The 20,803-nt window shown below is 45.8% G+C and overlaps 1 protein-coding gene across 4 annotated transcripts in view; it reads left to right on the top strand.

Annotated features, from left to right (window-relative positions):
• Positions 1-20,803, top strand: part of PNPLA7 (patatin like domain 7, lysophospholipase) — a 1,524,034-nt gene that overhangs the window by 206,591 nt on the left and 1,296,640 nt on the right. For all 4 annotated transcript variants that reach the window (XM_078642105.1, XM_078642108.1, XM_078642106.1 and 1 more), the window contains one exon: positions 357-439. In XM_078642105.1, coding sequence (XP_078498231.1) covers positions 357-439 — 83 coding nt within the window. The remainder of the gene's footprint in view (positions 1-356; positions 440-20,803) is intronic.

Raw genomic sequence — 20,803 nt, 5'->3', positions numbered from 1 at the left:
ACAGCCATGCACCAGATGGAAATATTGCATGCCGTTCATATAGGGCAAGGAAGAAGATTGGGACATGTCTACTTGTTGAGGAAACAAATGCGATGAGTTCTCCCTGTGACAACCAACACCATGCAGCGCAATTAATTAATCTACCTGGGGTCCCATCCCTGCAATTCTTCCTACAACTAGACAATCTGAAACGCGATTTGTTTCTATGCTTGCACATGGAAGATTCATTTTTAAAAACGTAACACTTGCTAAAGTACATTTTTCTCCTTATACGCATAATGTATCTTAAGCATTCATTCAGAAACTGTTACATTTCCAAACCGCGCCACGTCAATGACTCTGGTCCTGTCTTTCAGAGCAAGAGCAACCAGAAGTGCCTCGATACCGATTTCGGAAGCGAGACAAAGTGCTGTTCTATGGCCGAAAGATAATGCGGAAGGTAACGAATAGGCGACAAATATGTGTGCTGTAAATATGTGTAAAGTCATTTGAATGTTTTCACAAATGTTGAGGGGTTTTAGCTTCCCACGTTGGTGAGGTAGTCAAGCCTCACTGGTAAAGTCAAAGGTACCTGTAGAGGAGTTAGACATCTGTAAGATATCAGAATTTCTGGTGTTTTACAGTTCTGGAGTGAATTTTGCATCGGGTTGTAGCAGCTTGAAGAGTAGCTGTTGGAGCTGCGTTTTATTGCAGAGGAAAGAGGTGGCGGTATCAAAACTGAGGGATCGGGGCAAAGTTTGGGTAAAAACGATTTGGGGTTATTTTTGATGGCTACCGTACTGTAATCTTGTGGTCTATGACCAGCATAGTCAGGGTCGGATTGGGATTGAAAATCGGCCCGGGCACACAAAAAAATAATCGGCCCCCATTTGCATAATGCCTTTCCTCAAATCACTGCTTCAGTGTAATTGCATTAAAAAGAAGGAGGGGGGCTTAAAAAAATTGCACGCATTCGTTTACACTGGTGAAACACACCTGAAAACAAGTGAGGCCACTTCTACTGAGGCCCCCTGCCCCGCTCAGTATGTGCATACATTAATGGGCCGGCCCATGAGACAAAGGGAGTGATACCTCTGCCTGATGCTAAACCGGGGGTGGGGGACCGGCGGTGTTGGTGGCGGGGGTAATGAGCACCCATGTGCCTGCAGAAAGGCCACTCAGCCACCCACTGGACCGCTGGCTGTATTCCGAAAATAGAGACACCACCCAAATCGGCCCCAGACTGCTCAAAAAAGCAGCCCACAGCAGGAACTCCGACACCGGCCCCTCGGGCATTGCCCGAATGCCCGTGTTACCAATCCGAGGCTGAGCATAGTCCACTTGGGGGGTGGCACTCGGGATGGTCGGGAGCTGTAGTTTAGTAGCATTTGATAATACACCGGTTCACTGGCAGTCTCTGCCTGTAGGGTAGATCAGGAGAGTCACTGAATATATAAGCGGCTCGGGGGTCCTTCTCTGAACTGACGTTGGGCCGTTGCCTCGAAGCTACTTACGTGCCAAGTACTTGGATTAGTTTGAGTATCCACAGCCTGTGTTGGCCGTAGATACATATGCGTAGCATACTCCTGCCATCTAGTGTTTACGGAGAAAAACAAACTGCAAAAGTCCGAGCCCAACACTAGATGGCAGGAGTGTGCTAAACATATGAATCTGCGACACTACACGCTGCGAATAGATGCTTTCAGGGTAAGCAACATATTACTTACTCGGCGACTGAAGTTGCCTTGTATGAGTTAGCAGGATGTTAGTAATTGGCCAATATGATCTCGAATGTTATAGTTGAATCTGGATAATTAGCTGGGCAAGTAGTAGTTTATGGAATTCGTTTTGTGGAGAGTGGGGCTGCTGAGGGAAATTTACTCTACATATGAGTTAGTGTTCCTATTGAGAGCAGTTGAACTAACGATACTGCCGGCTCCAGAGGTAATCCCCACCTTCATGCACTTGAGGGGTATGGGTGGACCCCCACAGACATGCTAAATGACCATTCACTGTCCAAATCTGGCTGACATGGGCCGACCACTTGGGAAGCAGGTGCCAGCAGGTGTCGGGAAGCTGCAGAAAAAGTGGGGAAGATAAATACAAGTCCCATTGGAGCGAAAGAACATTGCAGCCCCATAACAGGAGTAGTGTAGTGTGCCTTGAACCTTCTGACATTAAGTCTTCTATTAATAATGTGCATATTCAGGAGGTGGGCGTCATTTAAGGCTTGCCAGAGGTAGCTATTGCTTCTGCCATTTTATAACTCGTGTGTGCTGCTTTCAAATCCCTTGTGCCTGCCTTTAAAAGGAAAGTATGCCTTTGCCTTGCCCTAGATGTAATCACTGTTTACTACCGTATTTTCATAACGACTTTAAAACGGCACCTTAGACGTTCTTTGATGGCAGCTTCTGATGTCATTTCCTCTGCCCCACAGATGTTGGCGAAAGGACAAAATAGAGGGTGGATTTGTTCTGGTGTTTTATGAAGAATTATTAGATTATTTTAGATTATAAGGATGCCCTCAACCAGCTGAAAGCTGTACATGAACAAGTGATAATGGGGAAGGGTGGGATTGGAAAGCGTCTGAACACTGGGAGGAGCTGGATGTTGACTGTGGCTGTCAATGATCCGTTGACTCTCGATCAGTCGCGTCTTGTGGACATTTTGTACAGAAGGAAGTAGAACATTAATTTACTGTAAAGCCAGTTAACGATTGCCACACAGATAGGAGAGGTACTTATTTAGTGATTTTGGCCCTGGATTACTTCTTCTTTGCCGTTCTAGTGTATCACTTGTATTGCAAAGGCTTCTGCTTTCAAAATGTTTATTGCCAGGCTATTCCATCTTTGTACATTTTATACCACAAGGATTTATTAGTGTGTGGCCAAATTATCTTTCTTTATAATCTACAGTTGCATTACATTGCTGAAAGATTGCAAAACAGAATTACTGACTAGGCTTTAGACTTTGAATTGAATGCATTGTTCTCGGGGCTTAAGGTGGGTTAGGTCCTGCTGGGTTTCAGACCAAGTAGGAATTAAAAACTGACTCTGACACACGTTCCTATCGGGCACTATATTCATGTTCGTCTGTGGGTCATAAAGGTGTCCAGGCTAGCTGCACATCCATTCTTTGGCCTTTCTGCAGAGCGCACAGTACTGTGTTCACATATATGCCAATTGTAATTGTGATTCTATTGGAAAGTGTGTAAAGGAGGTACTCAAATGTAAATACAAATGAAGTCGTTCCGGGTGACAGGGTAGGTTGTGTGTGTGGGGAAGGGTCCTTAAGTGGAGGAGTTCCTGCAGAAGAAGTAAGTGAATGGACTGTACAGAAGGGGCAACTGATGTGTGAGAGATGCAGGCGAAGCATATTAAAAAGCTGTGGGTAGTAAAAGGGAGTAATTGTCGAAGGGCATGAGAGCCTGCAGTAAAGTGGTGTGAGGGGGAGAATGTAAGGGATTGAAACACTCCAGAGAGCACTACCTCTTCCTCAGACTTCAATAATTTTTACTCGGTCTCATATTTTCAAAATGGAAGCCTTTCAGTTCTAATAAATCATTGCTGTTTATTTTATACTGCTAACACGCTTTTCCGAAGGTGACTTGTTACCTTGTTTTTGGTGTCTGTTTGTTGTTGTGTGAAATGGCTAGTTGTAATATCAGAAAAATCAGAGGATCCCGAATACTGGTCCAGTGGCACGTTGAGTGAGTAGAGGTGGATGAACCAACAAATTAACAGGGGAATCGAGCCAATAGGATGCTCTGAGCCTGTGCAGAAGCCGAGTTTGGAAAATATTTGCCCTGTAAATCATGCAACAAACATCAGATTAGAATATGTTATGTTAAAGGCATTTGTTAAGCGCGCTTACACCAGACGGTTTCATGGCGCTGTGAGCGGGGGAGGGGAAGACAGTTCAGCGGTGGGGTAACACAAACAATATTTAATCATAAGCTTTATGGAACAAGAAGGTTTTCAGGAGTGACCTGAAGCGAGCGTAGTAGTTGGTAACTCTCAGCTCCAGGGGGAGTGCGTTCCAGTGGAATATGAGAAGCTGTCTTTAAAATTCAAAGAAAGTTTATTTATTTGACGTGCAGAACCGTTTCACTGAGTACAACAGATTATGTATCTGCATTGAGAAGCATTTATTAAAGGTGAGAGTTTTTAAACATGCACTGAGAAACATCCCTGCCCTGCCTGATAAAAATGTTATTAGTAAACTAAGTGTGGCAAGTCTGTCGTCTTGTGTACTGTACATATTATAGATGGAGAAACATTATAGGCTATTAAATCAAACACATATGTTTTTGGACAGCGTGCATTCCATTTGGTGTGTGTGTGTTGCTGGCAGCAATGCGGACACCAGGTCCCATACCCATATACCATATTGCCAGTAGGCGCAGTACTGCCCGCACCTGTAGCCCTGTGGAAGAAGCCTTGACGCTGTGTCAAAGCGCCTCTAATCTTCCTGGCGTCCCCCAAACCTCCCACCTCCCCACGGGACTCTGCTAGTTGAAACTGGGGCATTTTGGTTCCACTGTGAGTTTTTTTTCTTCTAATTGTTGTATGACTGGACCTGCTCAAACCCCCACTTATTGATGTTATACGGACTAAGTTGTTAATGACATGGGGAAGAGAAAAGCGGACTCGCTGAATGTGTCAAGACGGCCAAGAACTAGCAATACAATGTTGTCCTTTATAGGTCGAGCCTAGCGGCAGGGCGAATGCGCTGCTCGCTCTGCGAGGCATGCTGTATTACAGTATGCAGTGGAAGCCCAGCCCACTCTCCGCCCATATTTGCCATAGGCTTGTGTCATTGCCCTACGTAAATGCTGGCTTCTGATTCCTAAATAGGCTTGTTAGTTCCTCCTTAGTACCGCCGTGTCTGCATTTGTTACCTCCCATAATGACTGGACCTTTTACTGGTGGTGTTGCACAGTCTGCTTTATAAGTTAGTGAGCACTATTTTCCTTAATGCTCTTCTCCTATTCCACTCATGACATTGCTTCTTTAATGCTCTTCACCTATTCCACCCGGGGCAGCGCAGCACCCACCCGCTTTCATATTATTAATGTATTTATTTACTTTACAGCGCTGTCCGCTTCATCTGTAGCGGCTGCCCTTATTTATTTATTTAATTTACCGAGCGGTCCGCTTTCAAGCAGCCATGTGCCTTTAATAGTTATTTAAGTTAGGGTGCGGTCTCTTTCAAGCGCCCACGTGCCTTTATTATCCCATATAAAGTACGCCTGTCTCCTGATCACACACACCACTGCTCCCACGTCTTCACACCCAGCGGTCATTGGTGTTGTAAAGCTCCTGATACCTCTTCTCAGCTCAGCAGACATTACCTAATGGGTCTAGTAAGGGTGACTTGCCAGTGGCTAGCATCGCAACCTGAAAACTGCAGGCTGCATGCATATCACCGCAGTAATCACATGAACCTCTTAAGTTATCCCACACTGTTAGGGTATTAACCAAAGCATGCTTCTGCTATTTTGCCCTCCCTCCAGCCACCACCAACTATGACACACTACCTTCGTGGCTGTGTGAACACCCTGTAATAAAAAGCATCAAACTGGGTAGAAGGGACTGCGGGCCAGTGCATTGGAAGGCGGGCTGTACTTCGAGGAAGTAATGCCTTTTATTTATGTTTTGGTTTTTGAAACATGAACAAAAGGCATTATCATTTACAATGGCAATAGCTTAAACTTGCGTAAATGGGACACCCATTGGATTGCAAATGCTTGTTGAATAACGCCGTGGGGTTTTTATCTAAGTAAATCTTGAGTGTGGAAGGTCAGTTGTCCCAAACCTGTACAGACTCTGGCCAGCCGGGGGGGTACTTGTAGAATCCTCCCAGGGTCACTGTGGCCATGATTCGGCATGTCCTATTTCGCAGGGGGCAGATTTTCCTGAAGGGGAGACATGCAGTCAAGAGCAGGCTGGTATGGAACACCCAACCTCAACTGTAGCCGGTGGGAGGGCCACCAGGACGAAATGCAGAAAGGTCACCGTCATGCACAATGCATGCGCACAATCAAGCAAGTTGGGTGGGGGCGAGCAGAAGGGGGGCCCCTGGTCTCTGTTCTGGTACCATCTCAAGATCCCTGTTCTACTCAGAACTTTTAGTTAAAGTTGGAGTCGCATATTACCACTACTTTTGAAGCTCTTGCCAATCGAATTTCCAAACTGGAGGGGGTGGTAGAAATATTGGAGACATTCAAATAAGATGTCTTTGTCTGCCAACTGCCAGTTTTAACACCAACCACACTCCCCAGGTGGATCCCCCCCAATAGCCCTCCCCCTCTAGTGGAATCAAAGTAGGGGCCTGATGGGTCCTGTTAAATCAAATATTAATTCTACTCGTACACTGCTAGCACCATTAAATCCACATGGGCCTGATGCATTGCCACAGTGATCCACTTTTATGAACCTGTGGGGTGACCCCCTGCGGGCCATATGTGACCGCATATAGCACATGGTAGTTTGGGGAGGTCAGTGCATCCTCCTGTTAATAATCTTAGTACGCTCTCGCCGATGGACACTCCAAGTAAGGTGGCCACCCAACTCCCCCTTGCATCCTCTCTGTTGTTGTCCTGGCTAACGTCCCTCCTCTCAAAGCCAATGAAAACGAAAACTATCATCAACTCAAAAATAAAGTGGTACATTGGGTTCCTAGAAGGTTTTATTCTAATCTTATCCACCTCTCTTCAGGGATATTATAATGACTCGGAGTGGGTTGGATAGCTAATTCATCTAAATTGTACAAAGGTGACTGCCTGGTTTGTAATGCCATAATGGCTGGCTTTTTACTGCAAAATACTCCGCCCGTCCCTACTTTTAACACCAGAATCTCAGTACTTCCCCGTCCCCGTCCCCTGAGGAATCTGTTTGGTCAATTAAGGGGGCTGAATGATCAGGATTGACTGGCCTGCGAGATTGACTCATTGGCAGGTCCCTCGCCAACACAGAGATTTGAAAGTGATGTTGAAATATTGTTGGGACACAGGGAAAAATTGGTAACAAGGGGTTTGAAGATAAGATCAACTCCCTTGATATCATAAGTCTCCAGGAGACTTTGGATACAGTGGGAGATTTACCTGCGGGTGGTTATGCTTCCTTTTACTGTAAAGCCTTGCCCTCGCCTCCAGGAAGAGACAGAGGGGGACTAGCCATGTTAATTCAATTGAAGCTGAATTGTAATTTGGAGAAGATGGCTTGTAAGTCACCCTGCATTCTTGGGATACCTCTGTCCTTTCCGAATGCTTTAAGGATTCTATTCATTAATGTGTGTAACTCAATGGTGGGTGGGGGTGTACCAAGATGTTCTGAAGGATTTGAGTGAGTTCCTAAGTGTCTGTTTTTCTCACACCTCCATATATACAGGACTAATAAACCTTTATTGTACAGAAGGCGCGCACAGATACGGGCCTACAACCCACCGGGCCGGCCACCACAATAAAGAAACATACGAGGCAATACAGGAGAGACAACAGGATTTCTAAATAGCTCATATGAAAAGCAAAGGCAACAAGTCTTTGAGTCGCCATCACGGACAGGATAAAAGTAGGTTAATTTTATAATAGAATAAAGGGTGGCACAGGATAATGTCAATCTGTAAAGTCCAGAGGGCCGTGGCGGGCCGTGAGCAAGCCGAAGTCTCGAATACAGGAAAAGACCAACAGAACAATACATTTTGGCAAAGGCAGAACGTGAGTCCCACATCAAGAACAATCACAATCACTGCTCAGCACCCACCCGCCACTATCAGGGCACATAATAATAAAACAGCGAAAAATACGTTTACAAAACTAAAAGCCCTCCGTTACAACAACCCAAGGGAGGAAAAGAAAATGGGGTGGGGAGAAGGAAAAAAGGGGAGGAAGAGGACATCAAAAAAGGGGAGGGGGAAAGTGAGGGCGCAGCGTCAGTGCACGCCCCCCACGGCTAACAAAGCACCCAATACTAATTCGGCACATGGAACTAGTGGCAACAGGAGAAATGAATGCGTAGTAAACCGTGACAGCAGACATACCAAAAGGGCCATACCAGCACAAACACCCCGGGGGCTACGTGTCGACACCGCGCCACGAAATTAGGGGATACATAAGAGCCATAGAACCAAAAAGAGGAACAGGGAAAGATACAATAAACAGACCCCCCCACCACCCCACACAGCCCACCCTGCACCCCTGCAGAAGGCTATGGCCTACCCCCCAGCAGCGTGCCTGTCGCCCTAATTAGAACCCGAAATATAGAGAAATACAAGAAAGAAAGAATCACTTAGATTAAAAAGGGGGGGAAGGGGAAACAGGGAAAAAACAGCGGGAGAGGAGCCACATAATCAAAACCCCTTCAGCTCCCACCCCCCCGCCCGAAAATACTCAGAGCCCACGGGAAGATAATAAACACACGGATAAGCTCCAGGAACGTAAAGACGTATCAAACATAATCATACAATTATGAACGGATCACCCAACCATACCACAAAATAACAGTCCACAGAGGCAAGATCAGCTCAACCCTGCCCTCGTTTTTCGCAAACTGTAATCGTCCAGCGCACCAGGAACCAGATCACATAAAACAGGAGGTGAAGAACAGGGAGTCGAATCAAAAATACACTCAAGTTGTAGCGATCGTGACCCGGATGATCCAGAAAGTACAGTAACCACTTCATGCAAAGCAGGCAAAGTTCCGATGAGAATACAAAGAAAGCCGGTCCAGCGGCACCGTCACAGGATCTTCGTACGGCCATGTGAGGCAAAAGAGGAAAAGGAGACCCATCGAGGTCGGTCCAGACGGGATCCAGCCGGAGAACCTCCGGAGCAGAAGGAGGCACAGGACGAAGAAGGGCAGCGGACCCCGCACATCCACACCATCAGCAGCCTCCAGGTCCACGACCCCAAGGAAAGTTCCAGCAGCACACAACAGAGATGAAGCCGCACAAACCGAGGGGGATCCGGCAGGCCCAACAAAGGGACCCCCCTCCAGGATAGCGGTCGGTGCGGTCATGGGTGCCCCCCAGGAGCGCAGGGCGGCGAGGATGTCGCGGAGCGTAGGCTCACCTTTACAGTATTCAGCAAACGTGCCGCGCGGCGGACTCGCATCGCCGGTCCCCGCAAGGCCGAGAATCATGGGGCCGGCCGCCATCTTAGAAGCCCGGCGGGGCAGCTGCAAACACCGACCCCCGCCCGGATATCAGCGGGACAAAACAGGATACCGGCAACCACCAGCGGAGGTGCCACCAGGGCAGGAAGGGGAGCCACCAGAAGAAGGCGATGCGCCGGCACCCACACGCCGCCGGCACCGTTCTCCGAGTCCGGGCGGAGGAACTCAAAATGGCCGGGCCGGAGAACAAAGGGGAGACGAGACAGATGTACGGTCAACCCCGTCCATGGAAGTCAGCTCCCCAACACCAGGCCGCAGGACCGCCGGACGAGGCCCGGGAGGCCGCAATCGGTCTATTAGCACATCGGCCCCTCCGACCGACTCCACACCACCACCAAGGGCCGGCCACCGCGCCCCGTCCAGCCCGGGCGCCGCCAAGGAGTGCCAGGTCCGGCCGCTCCGGAGGCCCCGAAGCAGACAGGGGCGTAACTCAGGATCCGTGACACCCAGGAATCACCGGAGCAAACGGTAAGTGCCTGTGAGTTATCGTCGTTCCACTGCACATCGTGGAATACTTCCCGGGGCAGGATAAAGTACAGGATATTTGTTGCAGACAGGAGAGTGATCGGAGCCGAGCTAAAACGCGGCCATCTCGGACGCGAGCTTGGCTCCTCCCCCTACAGGACTAATTTTGATAGCAGACTTTAATATACATCCTTGTTCAGACTGTCACTTGTATGATGTGGCTGACCTGGATTCTGTTCCTAGTGGCCAAGTGCATCTCAAGCACTTGGCTCAGGGCGATTTAAAAAATAATAATTATTTGATTCTAGATTTTAATATGATTAATTTGCTCACTAAGAGACTCTATTGCTGAAGGGAGAACACCAACCTTTCAAGGTTTTTGGTCAGGTTCTATAATTGATTGCATATTTCTTTCTGCTGGCTTATTTGCTTCACTGATAAAATTTAGCATTAATTGGGACATTAATAGTGATCATAATCCCTTTTTGGCCACCTTCAAGTGGACTCTGAACTGGGGTGGGGGAAGGCTTACCCACTCGTATACTGTCTCTGTCACTATTAAGGATCAGAGCCGAAGAGTGAAATAGGTTAGGATTGTCCCGGAGGACTACAATTTTAATACGCTGTACACTTGTCAGTTTGCTTTTTAGTCCTGCCTAGATGCGGACGCATAAGATGACTGTATTCTCTCTGCATTGAACTCTGTGTGTTGATATATCAAGACCGCCCTCACCACAACTGGAGCTGCTTTGCCATCTCCCCGGTGCAGGTGGTTTGATAAGGTTTGTTCAAGGGCCCACAAAGAGTTGCTGGTGGCTCTTAAAATGAAACCCCAGGAGAGTGAGGAGGTGACAAAGACTAGGGCCTTCTATCACATGATATTGAAGGATAGGAAGAACAATGTAAAGTAAATTTGGGAGAGTCTCCTGAAGGGCTAGTGAATTGGGGAATAGTGCCATATTTTGGAGGGTTGTCAACCCCTCATTAGTTGGCTCATTGCCGGTCAATGTACAGGTTTTGACAAAGTCTGTGCAGGTTTGGGCTGATCATTTTTCTTCGCTGTGCAATTTTGAGGGCACTGATCCCCCTAACCGTGGAAGAGCGGACAGCGCGAGGGTGGAAATACAGTGGGAAGAAGCCAGGTAAGCTATTATATCTCTACCATGAGAAAAGGCGCCCGGGTCAGAAGGGGTTCCATGTGACTTTATTAAGTCTCTGTTGGATCTCCGGGCACCCATTGTGATGCAGTATATAAATGTAGCATTTTGTGGCTCATTACCTACTGGATGGTGTCACTCTATGATTGTGAAGCACACAAGATGATGGACGGAATGTCTGGGCGTACCCGTCCCACATAGGGTGAACAGCAAAGCACACAAATGATGGACGGAATGTTGCACAATGGCAAAACATTCATCCCAGTCACAGATCTGGGTTTAATCCATCGTTATTTTGCTCACCAAGCCACCCCAGTTCAGATATGGCCATATGCAAATCAGTCTTGACCCTGTGCCTCATGGGAACAGTCCAGACCGAACTGCCAAGCGTTGTCTTCCCTGGACCGGAATCCAGCATCCTTGGACCGGTTTCTGGCAATCAGCCTTCTTCAGCCAGGATAGCTTGACTCCAGTGGCGTAGTGAGCAAGGGACCCATGTCTGGGCATACTCTTCCCACATAGGGTGAATAGCAAAGCACCCAAGATGTGGACGGAATGTTGCACAATGGCAAAACATTCATCCCCAGTCACAGATCTGGGTTTAATCCATTGTTATTTTGCTCACCAAGCCACCCCAGTTCAGACATGGCCATATGCAAATCAGTCTTGACCCTGTGCCTTATGGGAACAGTTTAGACTGAACTGCCAAGCCAAGTCTTCCTTGGACCGGAATCAAGCATCATAGGACCGGTTTCTGGCTCTCAGCCTTCTTCAGCCAGGATAGCTTGACTACAGTGGCGTAGTGAGCAAGGGACCCACATCTGAGCATTCCGTCCATCAATTGTTGTTTTTTCACTCTATGATTGTGCCCATATATAAGAAGGGAGAAAGCTAATGCTGCCTGCTACAGACCAATATCTCTGATGAACACAGAAGTCAATAATTGGTTTGGTTATCCTGGAATGTCTGACTTGCTAGGCTAATGAGCACAACATCCTGCCTGATATGCAGTACAGATTCAGACCAGGGTGCAGCACAGTGGAGCAAAACCTTAATTTATTGTTATCTATCTCTAAATACACCAATGCAAACAAAAGGTTCCCTGCATTTGGCCTTCATGGACATCAGCTCCGCAATTGACAGAGGTAATCGATCTAAGCTCTGGGTAGAGCTGGCGTCCATGGGGGTAGAATCTGCACTTGCCTCTCTGAGAGACCTACTCAATGGTCTTATGGCATCCAATGGGGAACGTACTGCACATTTTAATTGTGGAGAGGAGTCCGTCAGGGATGTATATTGACTCCCCTGCTTTTTATTTGATATATTAATCACCTTGAGAAGTGCTTTCTAAACATGGGCTGGACATCCTAAGAGTGGGGGAAAGATCAATACTGTGCAGATGATGCTGTTTTGGTTGCCCTTACTGCACGGGCCTTACGCGCCTTTTAAATTGTTTTTATGATTTTATGGTTTGTTTTGACCTGTAAATAAAACATTTTTTTTAAATCCCATGCAATGATGATGGGTCCGAAGAACACCAAAATAAAAAAAATTGTTGTACAAGGTAAGCAAATAACTAGGGTGGAGAATTTTTCCTATTTGAGCAGTCTACTTGACTTACGCTGTAGCTAGAAACCACTGGTTAGAAGAATGCAACATGTTTTTAAAGGGCCGTAGGGGGCATAGGGGATTTTTCTCGACGACTAGGCTAAAAGACCATTGCGATTCTGTTAGACGTTTTCAAGGCTTAATTTCTAGCAGTAGCCAGTTTTGGCCGTGATGTTTGGGAGTATCCCCCATTGAACAGCTACAAGTAGTGGAAAATGTGTCTGCGGGGTCTTTTGGCTGCCCCACAGGGTATCCCAGCGGAGGTTGTTCATGAGCAACTTGTTCTAGGCTCTATCACAGACCAGATTCAACTTCGACCCCTTTTGCTGGGTTAAATATTTGGTTGAAAGAGGAGCTGAAGCTGGATAAGTTAATTATTCCGGACTGCTTCGGTCTGGACAATATGTCGCACATCCCCTGGCTACACTATCATGAAGAATTTGAAGGAGCTCCGTAGATCGGATCTCTTTTACGATCCAAGCAAGTAGTCAAAGCCGATGTTGCTTGGTTAAAGCAGGACTTTATTTTAAGGGCGGCTGCAGGTTGCGAGGACTCTGCTCTCTGCAAGAGATCTGTGTGAGAGTTTTTTTTTGGGGGGGGGCGTAAAGTCGGTCAGTGGGTTTGAACCTTACCCTGGTTACATCCAGTCATCAACGGCTGTTGAGGTACTTTAGACTGGGTATGTTCCATCAACTGCTGTTCCCCAATGGCTGTTGGGTCAAGAATTCGAATTCCCCTTTGTGCGAGTGTGGTAACATCTTTGCCTGCGATATGCTGCATATAATTATTGGCCCAAAATTCAATGCACTTCGGTATAAATTTAATAGGCTACTTCTGCTGTCCTTGGATTTTAGATAGGCAAGATCTGCTTTTTTTTATCTTTGCAGCCTTTGCCAAACCCCAGCTACTTGTTTTTATGCAGCTGGATTTTTGTAAGGAATTTTTTTAGGATGTATGTATAAGGATTTATTTGTGTCCGATAACAGAGGGTCCCTGTTCATGTCTGATGTTTCTGGATTACTTTTATATGATATTGTGATTTTAGGTGGGTGTATATCGGTTGGCTTTTTGCTGTTTACACTAGATGAATATATACTGTATACTTTTATGATTTGTTTTCAATCAAAGTTTTTACTGAACTTCAGCACACATCCTGAACTCTCGTATTTGAGAGTGCTCTCAAGTGACATTGAACAAATAAGGAGGATTGGTGAAATAAAGTATTTGCCTAGGATCATAAAAGTTTGTCAAGCAGAGGAGCCAGGATGATCCCAGATTTTCCAGTTTCACAATGTAATTGCACTGCTAGGTGGGTATATCTTTCTGATATCAAACGTCAATGCTGTGTCCTTCCCTCTTGAGCGAGTATGCGATTAGGGCGTGGGTGATGGGCAGAATCCAAATTTAATATTTTGGTGGTTTTACATAGCGTGAACCTTGCTCAAAGACATGAGCGTGCTTCACAATAAAAGCACACTTTAATTATGGTTCTGGGAGCTTTGCCAGGATTCACCGGATGCTGAGCTGAGGGAGAGATCTGAACCTGTCACATGGGTGGCAGCTGCAGCCACTAGGCCACTTCACCTCCTGGAAGGGCTCTGCTCATTTTGGTCTCGAGGTTACAAAAAGACCTTGCGCTGAGCCAGAGGCAGGCTTCTGGCTCGAGACAGACTCGATCTTTTAGTGACTCACCCACCTCTAGTGTGAAGCAGCATAGGGTTTCAGTTTACATATTTTAAACCATGCCCTTAATTAAGTAAGCCATGCCTCTTGGAAAGGATTCCTAGTTACTCCTCTTTAGTAATGCCCATTTTGGAGACACCGTCACCTTTTTAGGTCGAGCCTGTGCAGCGCATGCACTGCTCTTCGAGGCATGCTATATTAGAGTAAGGACTTGAAGCCCCGCCCACTCTCTGCCCATATTTGTCATTGGCTTGCGCCATTGTCCTACGTAAATGCTGGCTTCTGATTTGTTAATTGGCTTGTTTGCCCTCCTTAGTACCTCCATGTCTTTATTTGTATCCTCGCATGAGGACTGGCCCTTTTACTTCTGTTGTTACACGGTATCCCCTATTTAATCTGTAAGCACTATTTTCTTTAGTGAGTTTCTTCTACTGCAGGTACAACATGCTTTCCTGTAACATTCAGGGCACCATGCGCGCTTTCACTTTCCAAGCAGCCCAGGACAATGGCGCCGCTTCTTTGAAATGGAATAGGTCTTGCATTTACAAGAGTTTGAGCTATTGGCATTGTAAGTGACAATGCCTTTAATGTGTTGTTTTTCAAAATTGATAAATAAAAGGCATTGTTATTTACAATGGCAATAGCTTAAACTCTCGCAAATGCGAGACCTAGTACAGTGCAGATGCTTGTTTGTTCCACTTGCAACACTAATTTATTGATTGAGGCACGTGTGGAACTAGAGTCTATATCGAACTATGCGTTGTAAAGTGACATGTTGGGGAAGTAGGGTATCTCATTGGTTTTTCTAGTGCACTACTTACAAAATAACTTCTCTTTTAGCTGTTTATTCGAAACCAAATTTTAATCTTGTGTTAAAAAAAACCAGTCCTGCTTATCTTCAAAGTTGCAGTTTTTACATTTGTCCACTAGATGTCACGCGTGCCCTTCCAGTTGATTTTGCAGTGAAGTTTGGCTTATTTTTAAACCATTAGTTTAATTAATTAAAGTCTACTAACATCGGTGAGGTGACATTCTGTGTTGCTAAGATAGGATGCATTTAACCATTGAAACTGTTTGCCCGTGGCGTTCTCGGTGAGACTCAAACCTAGTGCATTTGCGTTGTGCATAGCGAACTTGGGGCTAGATATACGAAGCCCTATTGTGGTCGGAAACAGCCCGATTTGCAGAATCAGGATGTTTGTGAACTTAAAAAGGCATTTTCAAATGTACAAATCCCTAATTGCGAAATTGTAATTAGGCATGTTTAGGGCGTCCCTTTCAATACCGATTCACGTTGGGATTTTAAAAATGTTTTGCAACCAAAATGCGGATGCAAAACATTCGCACTTTGCCACCAACTCAAAGTTGGCGGTAACAAATTCGCAAATGGGAAGGGGTCCCTAAAAGATGCTTAATCTTTTTATTTTTAAATGTTTTAAAAAAAAATTGCTGAATTTAAAAGCAATCACAAACATGTTTGTCTGCTGACCCCAGCAGGCCATCATCCCTGTGATGGCAGCGAATGATAGTGAGTGACAAATTGCCACCTACCTGAATAATATTCATGGGATAACCCCTCTGTAAATTTGTCATAGCGATTACCAAATAGCTATATGCAGAAAAAAATCGCTATTTGGCAATCGCTCTTAGTATGGTTCATACATCTAGCCCCTGGAGTGCCTGGAACTCTGAGCATACATAGACAAAGCGGACCCTCAACTCACTGTCCATTGCTCTTCCAAAGCGAAGTTGGGGGCATATGTAGGTAATTCACATTTTGCGCTTCTCAAATAGCGATTTTTAAGAAATCGCTATTTGAGAAGTGCAAAATGGAATGTAGGTAAAAAAATCGCAATGTTTTTGCGAATCTCTAAAATTCCTTAATTGCGATTAGCAAATTGCGAATCGCAATTAAGGAATGAGTGTCCCATTCATTCCTATAGGGCAGAGGTTCCCAAACTTTTTTGACCCGTGGCTCCCCTGACCCACTGGCCATAGGCTGTGGCTCCCCACTACGCCACTTTTCCTTGACGGGTGGAGAGATGCAATCCCGGCCCCAGGAACACCTCCATCTCTCTCCCCGAAAACAGCTGTTATGATGCTGATGAAGGTATCACAACCATACAGCGTCCCTCCCGCCCACAGCCCCCAGTGTGTACATCCATGGATGCAGGTTCCAGGCCCTTCCCTCCAGTTCCCACTGGACACTGTATGCTAGCAGCGCTCCCATAGCATCTCACAGATGAGGCATCCACCCTTGGCCTCACTGCAGAACGTCTTCAGGACACGTGGAGCAGCTGTCACCCTGGGCCCACTCTTGCTTCTCCACCAAAGCTCATTCATCAAGCAGCAGCATCCACTCTTTCTCCCAGTGCAGATGGATCCCACCCCTTGTCCCGGCACTCTGTCTCCTCTTAAGGCTCATCAGTTCATCCAGGGAAGGAGGTGACCATGTTGGAACTGCTGCCCCATGCACACTCCATTCCTCACACAGTACCGGCAGCACTCCCTCAATGCCGCAGCAGGAGGGGCCCACCCTGTGCCCACTGTCCCTCTCTACCCCAACTCCTCAGCATTCCAGCTCTACGCTGGAGGTTAAGGCGCGCACTCCGGGCCTCCCATGTTTCTTCGCCAGCAACGCAACCCCGAGCAATATTAGTGTTTCTGTTGTGAATTAATACATGTAATCCAAAGGCTTGACCTAAATCACACGTCTCACTTCTTTTTAAATATCTGCTATCTGTTTAAACAGCTTAGTAAGATGCACCAGCTAAACTGGAGGGCTATCGAGTAGGATGCAGGAAGTTATAATACAAAATGTAATCAACTCACGCTGACTACATTCCTGCATATTAATGCAAACTGGCCCAGAGGTTGGAGAATTACATTATAATGTCTGTTCATCAAAGCACTCGCACATCTGCTGTAAAGGCCAGAAGCCCTATTGCTCTTTTCCACAACAGATATTTCTTCATTACAACTAATAGGAGTATCCTATATCCAGGTAAGCAGCGAGTACAAAAAGATTGCTCATGCAAATATTTTTATGAAAAACATAACTTTTCAATTCCACTTGTTAAGAAAACAGCTCGACGTGTGTTTTTGAGAGCTGGGAAATGACAGAATGGAAATCCCACCAAATGTCAGCAGAATGCTTAAAGATAAAGAAAACATTACTTATTTAGTATAAAGAATGACCAATACAAGATCTAAATTAAATCGAAACCGTTTTGGTGAGGCGAGCTTTTTCCACGCCTGCTGTGAGACCGGTCTGGGCCTGCGACGTGGACGAACACCAGGACTTATCTCTCTTTGTTCTTGCCACCTCCAGACCTCCCCAAGTGTCGCAACAACTGCGTGAAAACAATGCTATGTGTATTCCAAACAACGAACGGCAACCTAATCTAGTGCCGCAGGGGAAAGCCCCCTAGAAGGCTGTTCACATCAAACAATTCGTGCTTGAGTACTGACCACAGAAAACTGGTCAGACGCAGTGGTTCCCAAACTGGTGCACATCTATTCGCAGCGCCCCAGACAAGTTTTGATGGCGCACTGGGGTGCCGAGGCGCACAGATTGGGAACCACTGCTATTGTGAAAATCGCAATTTGAGAATCGCAATTCCAAGGGTGCCAGGGTGTCCAGAGGACACCTGTTGCACCCCTGGAATGTGCCTGTAAGTACATGTGGTTATAAAGAACAAGGGAACCCACTAGGTAACCAAGGACCTTGGGTATCAATTAACATGTGAACAAGAGGTCCTTGACATCAGGGAATAAAAACTGTGTAATAATTATAGGCCACAATGGACTCTATAACAAGAACAAAGTCCAGCCGGACTTAAAATTTAATTCAATGTATAGAAAAATTGTACTTAAATCAGAAAAACAGACAATAAAGCAGTGGGACACAGTCCTGCATCCACGATGCTGCACATACATTCAAACATATAATCACAGTGGTATTTCAGGCAATTAGAGATCGTGAGTAAGGAGTTTGTTTAGCATACACTTGCTTCACATATGCGGGAAACATACAATTTTGGCACATAGTAGTACGCTTAATGTTTAGCCCACATAAATGTCGACGGCGTTTCGATCCAATTGTGTTAATGGATCATCATCAGGACTTTCAATATCAGCCTGAATGTACAGAGCCTGTATTGACAGGAAGGAAGGGAACAAATGACAATATTTAATTTTTAACTTTCTAACCAGCTGTAATACTCGACAAATTCAAAATGACCTCATGCCAATTCAAAGTGCTATAAAACATTCAAGTGAGAGTGTCTCATAACCAGTGGCAAACCATACTCGTCGCGGTGATAAGCATACATGTCAGGGTATTCCAGGTGGCAAGCTAACAGTGTATGTCGACCGGTAGGACAGTGCTATCATTAGGTGCGTGCGAATTAATACAGTTGTGAATGATTAAAGGTGCTGCGGAGGTGAACCAGCATGCAGCACATGCATGTCGGGTGGTGCCACGACACGTCTGATAACGCAGAACCGATCGATGCAAAACAATTGGTTGCCAAGGGGCCAGGGGGGCACATTATATACCTGGAAATTGTCCAGACCCAGGAAGGTAGAAGGAATTGAAGGGACGTCTGTGGAATCGGTCTGTAGGGGTTCATAAGGTTGGATTTACATGGCTGTTAATGCCTTGATTTAGCGCAGTTCATTATTTCATTTATGAACAACTGAGTAAAGGACGCTTACCTAAAATAAGCCCAAGTACTAAGATATAAACAGATAATGCGCCCGTCAGGGTCGGCGGTATCAGGGAGAGGGGGTCATCTTCCTAGGAAACCGGGGGATGAAAGAGTAACAATTGTCACCAGAATTAAAACCTGCAATCGCCGGTGCTGGGGCTTGACCCAGCACGCTTACCTTAAAGCAGGTCTTAGCCGATCGGCCGCAATGTAAACTCCTGAAAGGAAGCAAATTGCGCGCTAAGTGAGGTGGAGGGAAGCGAACCTTCAATATCCAACCAAGATTGGCTAACCAGGTCCGAAACGCTTACCTTAGGTTCACGATGGAACCACAACCATCCGTCCTGGTGCTCGATCGCGCCTAGGAACAATAGAGGAAGGACTGAGCTGGGAGGATAAGGTGTGTACGGCGGCCATATTGGGTTGGGACTTGACATCACAAGGCGGCCATTATTGAAGGGGCATTAACCCGGAGGTGTACTATGGGCGATCATGCAGGTGAATTACATGCATAGTGACTCAATTAATAGTACAGTAACAATTTGTAAATATATAGATTACACTTGTAGCAAGGTCCTTAAAATTGTAACAAACCTCAACCCTTCAAAATGTGGGGCATGGAATTGACATGACATTACAGTATGTTAATCTTGGCGAGAGAGCAATGTAGGTCATCTTATACACGAGAGTGACAAGAACAATTATACAGATTATTCATCAGGCACCCTTTAAAAAATAAGGACATTTAAAAAATAAGGACAATGAATTGTTCCATGATTCAAGCCAGTGGTGTTTCAAAGTAATGAGGTCCAGTCCTCAGTTCGATTCAGTCCCCTGTGGATACTGTCCAGGAGTAAGATCATTTTAAGTTCTTCTCTATTCAATAACAGTCCTATATCTCCTCCGCGTGGTGGTAGCTTTACAGACTTAAGGACAGTCCACTTTATATCATTGTCTGTGTGTCCTTTCTCAATGAAGTGGTCCACCAGTGGGGCGTTGGGCGTCTTGCACCGGACCCGGCTACGATGTTGGCCAATTCTTGTCTTGACTTTCTGTCGTGTTTGTCCGACATACACCAATTTACATGGGCATTGAATCAAGTAAATAACATCGCTACTGTTACAGTTTGTAAAGCTTTTGCATTGAATTGTAGTATTCTCAAATACAAATGATTTACCCTCCATGGTGAACTCACACACGTTACATGAACCACACTTCACATGACCCAGTAGCGGGGTTTGTGTCCAGAGGGCGTTGATTGTGCCTAGGATTGGGGGATTTGGAAGAGCGGCTCGAACTAAATGATCTTTCAGATTGGAGCTTTTTTTGAACGCAAAGAGCGGGCGGTCAAAATGTAGACTGCCAGCACTCAGAGTGGGCCAGTGTTTGAGTATGCTCTTTTTTATTTCATTGGACACAGGGGAGAATGTTGTTACACAGGCAAGTCTGGTATTTGATTCTTTAGCTTTGGGACAAAGAAGTACCTCCCTTGGACAGTACCAAGCACGTTTAGCCGCTGTTCGTACCAACCTATTAGGGTAACCACGGCATTTCAATTTTCCTGACAGTATATTGGCTTCTTTGAAGTAATCTTCCTTAGCATAGCAATTCCGTCTAATACGCAGGAACTGCGAATAAGGGAGAGAGTCCCTCAGAGCTCTAGGGTGATTGCTCTTGTAGGCCAACAATGTATTTCTTTCAGTTGGCTTACGATGAAGCCTAGTATATAAGTGGCCATCAAGGTGGTAGATGTTAAGATCCAAAAAAGAAATGGACTCGGTATCAATAGAACTGGTGAACGTGAGTCCACAGCAATTATTATTCAACCAATGGATGAACTGGTTGAGGTTCTCTTCATCATTATTCCAAATTAAAAAAATATCATCAATGTATCGTTTCCAACTGATGATACATGATAGCACTGTCCTACCGGTCGACATACACTGTTAGCTTGCCACCTGGAATACCCTGACATGTATGCTTATCACCGCGACGAGTATGGTTTGCCACTGGTTATGAGACACTC

The sequence above is a fragment of the Lissotriton helveticus genome, chromosome 5_1, assembly GCF_964261635.1.
Source record: "Lissotriton helveticus chromosome 5_1, aLisHel1.1, whole genome shotgun sequence".
NCBI classification, from domain to species: domain Eukaryota; kingdom Metazoa; phylum Chordata; class Amphibia; order Caudata; family Salamandridae; genus Lissotriton; species Lissotriton helveticus.
Note: the sequence above shows the minus strand (reverse complement) of the source record. Positions and strands in the feature narration are given on the sequence as shown.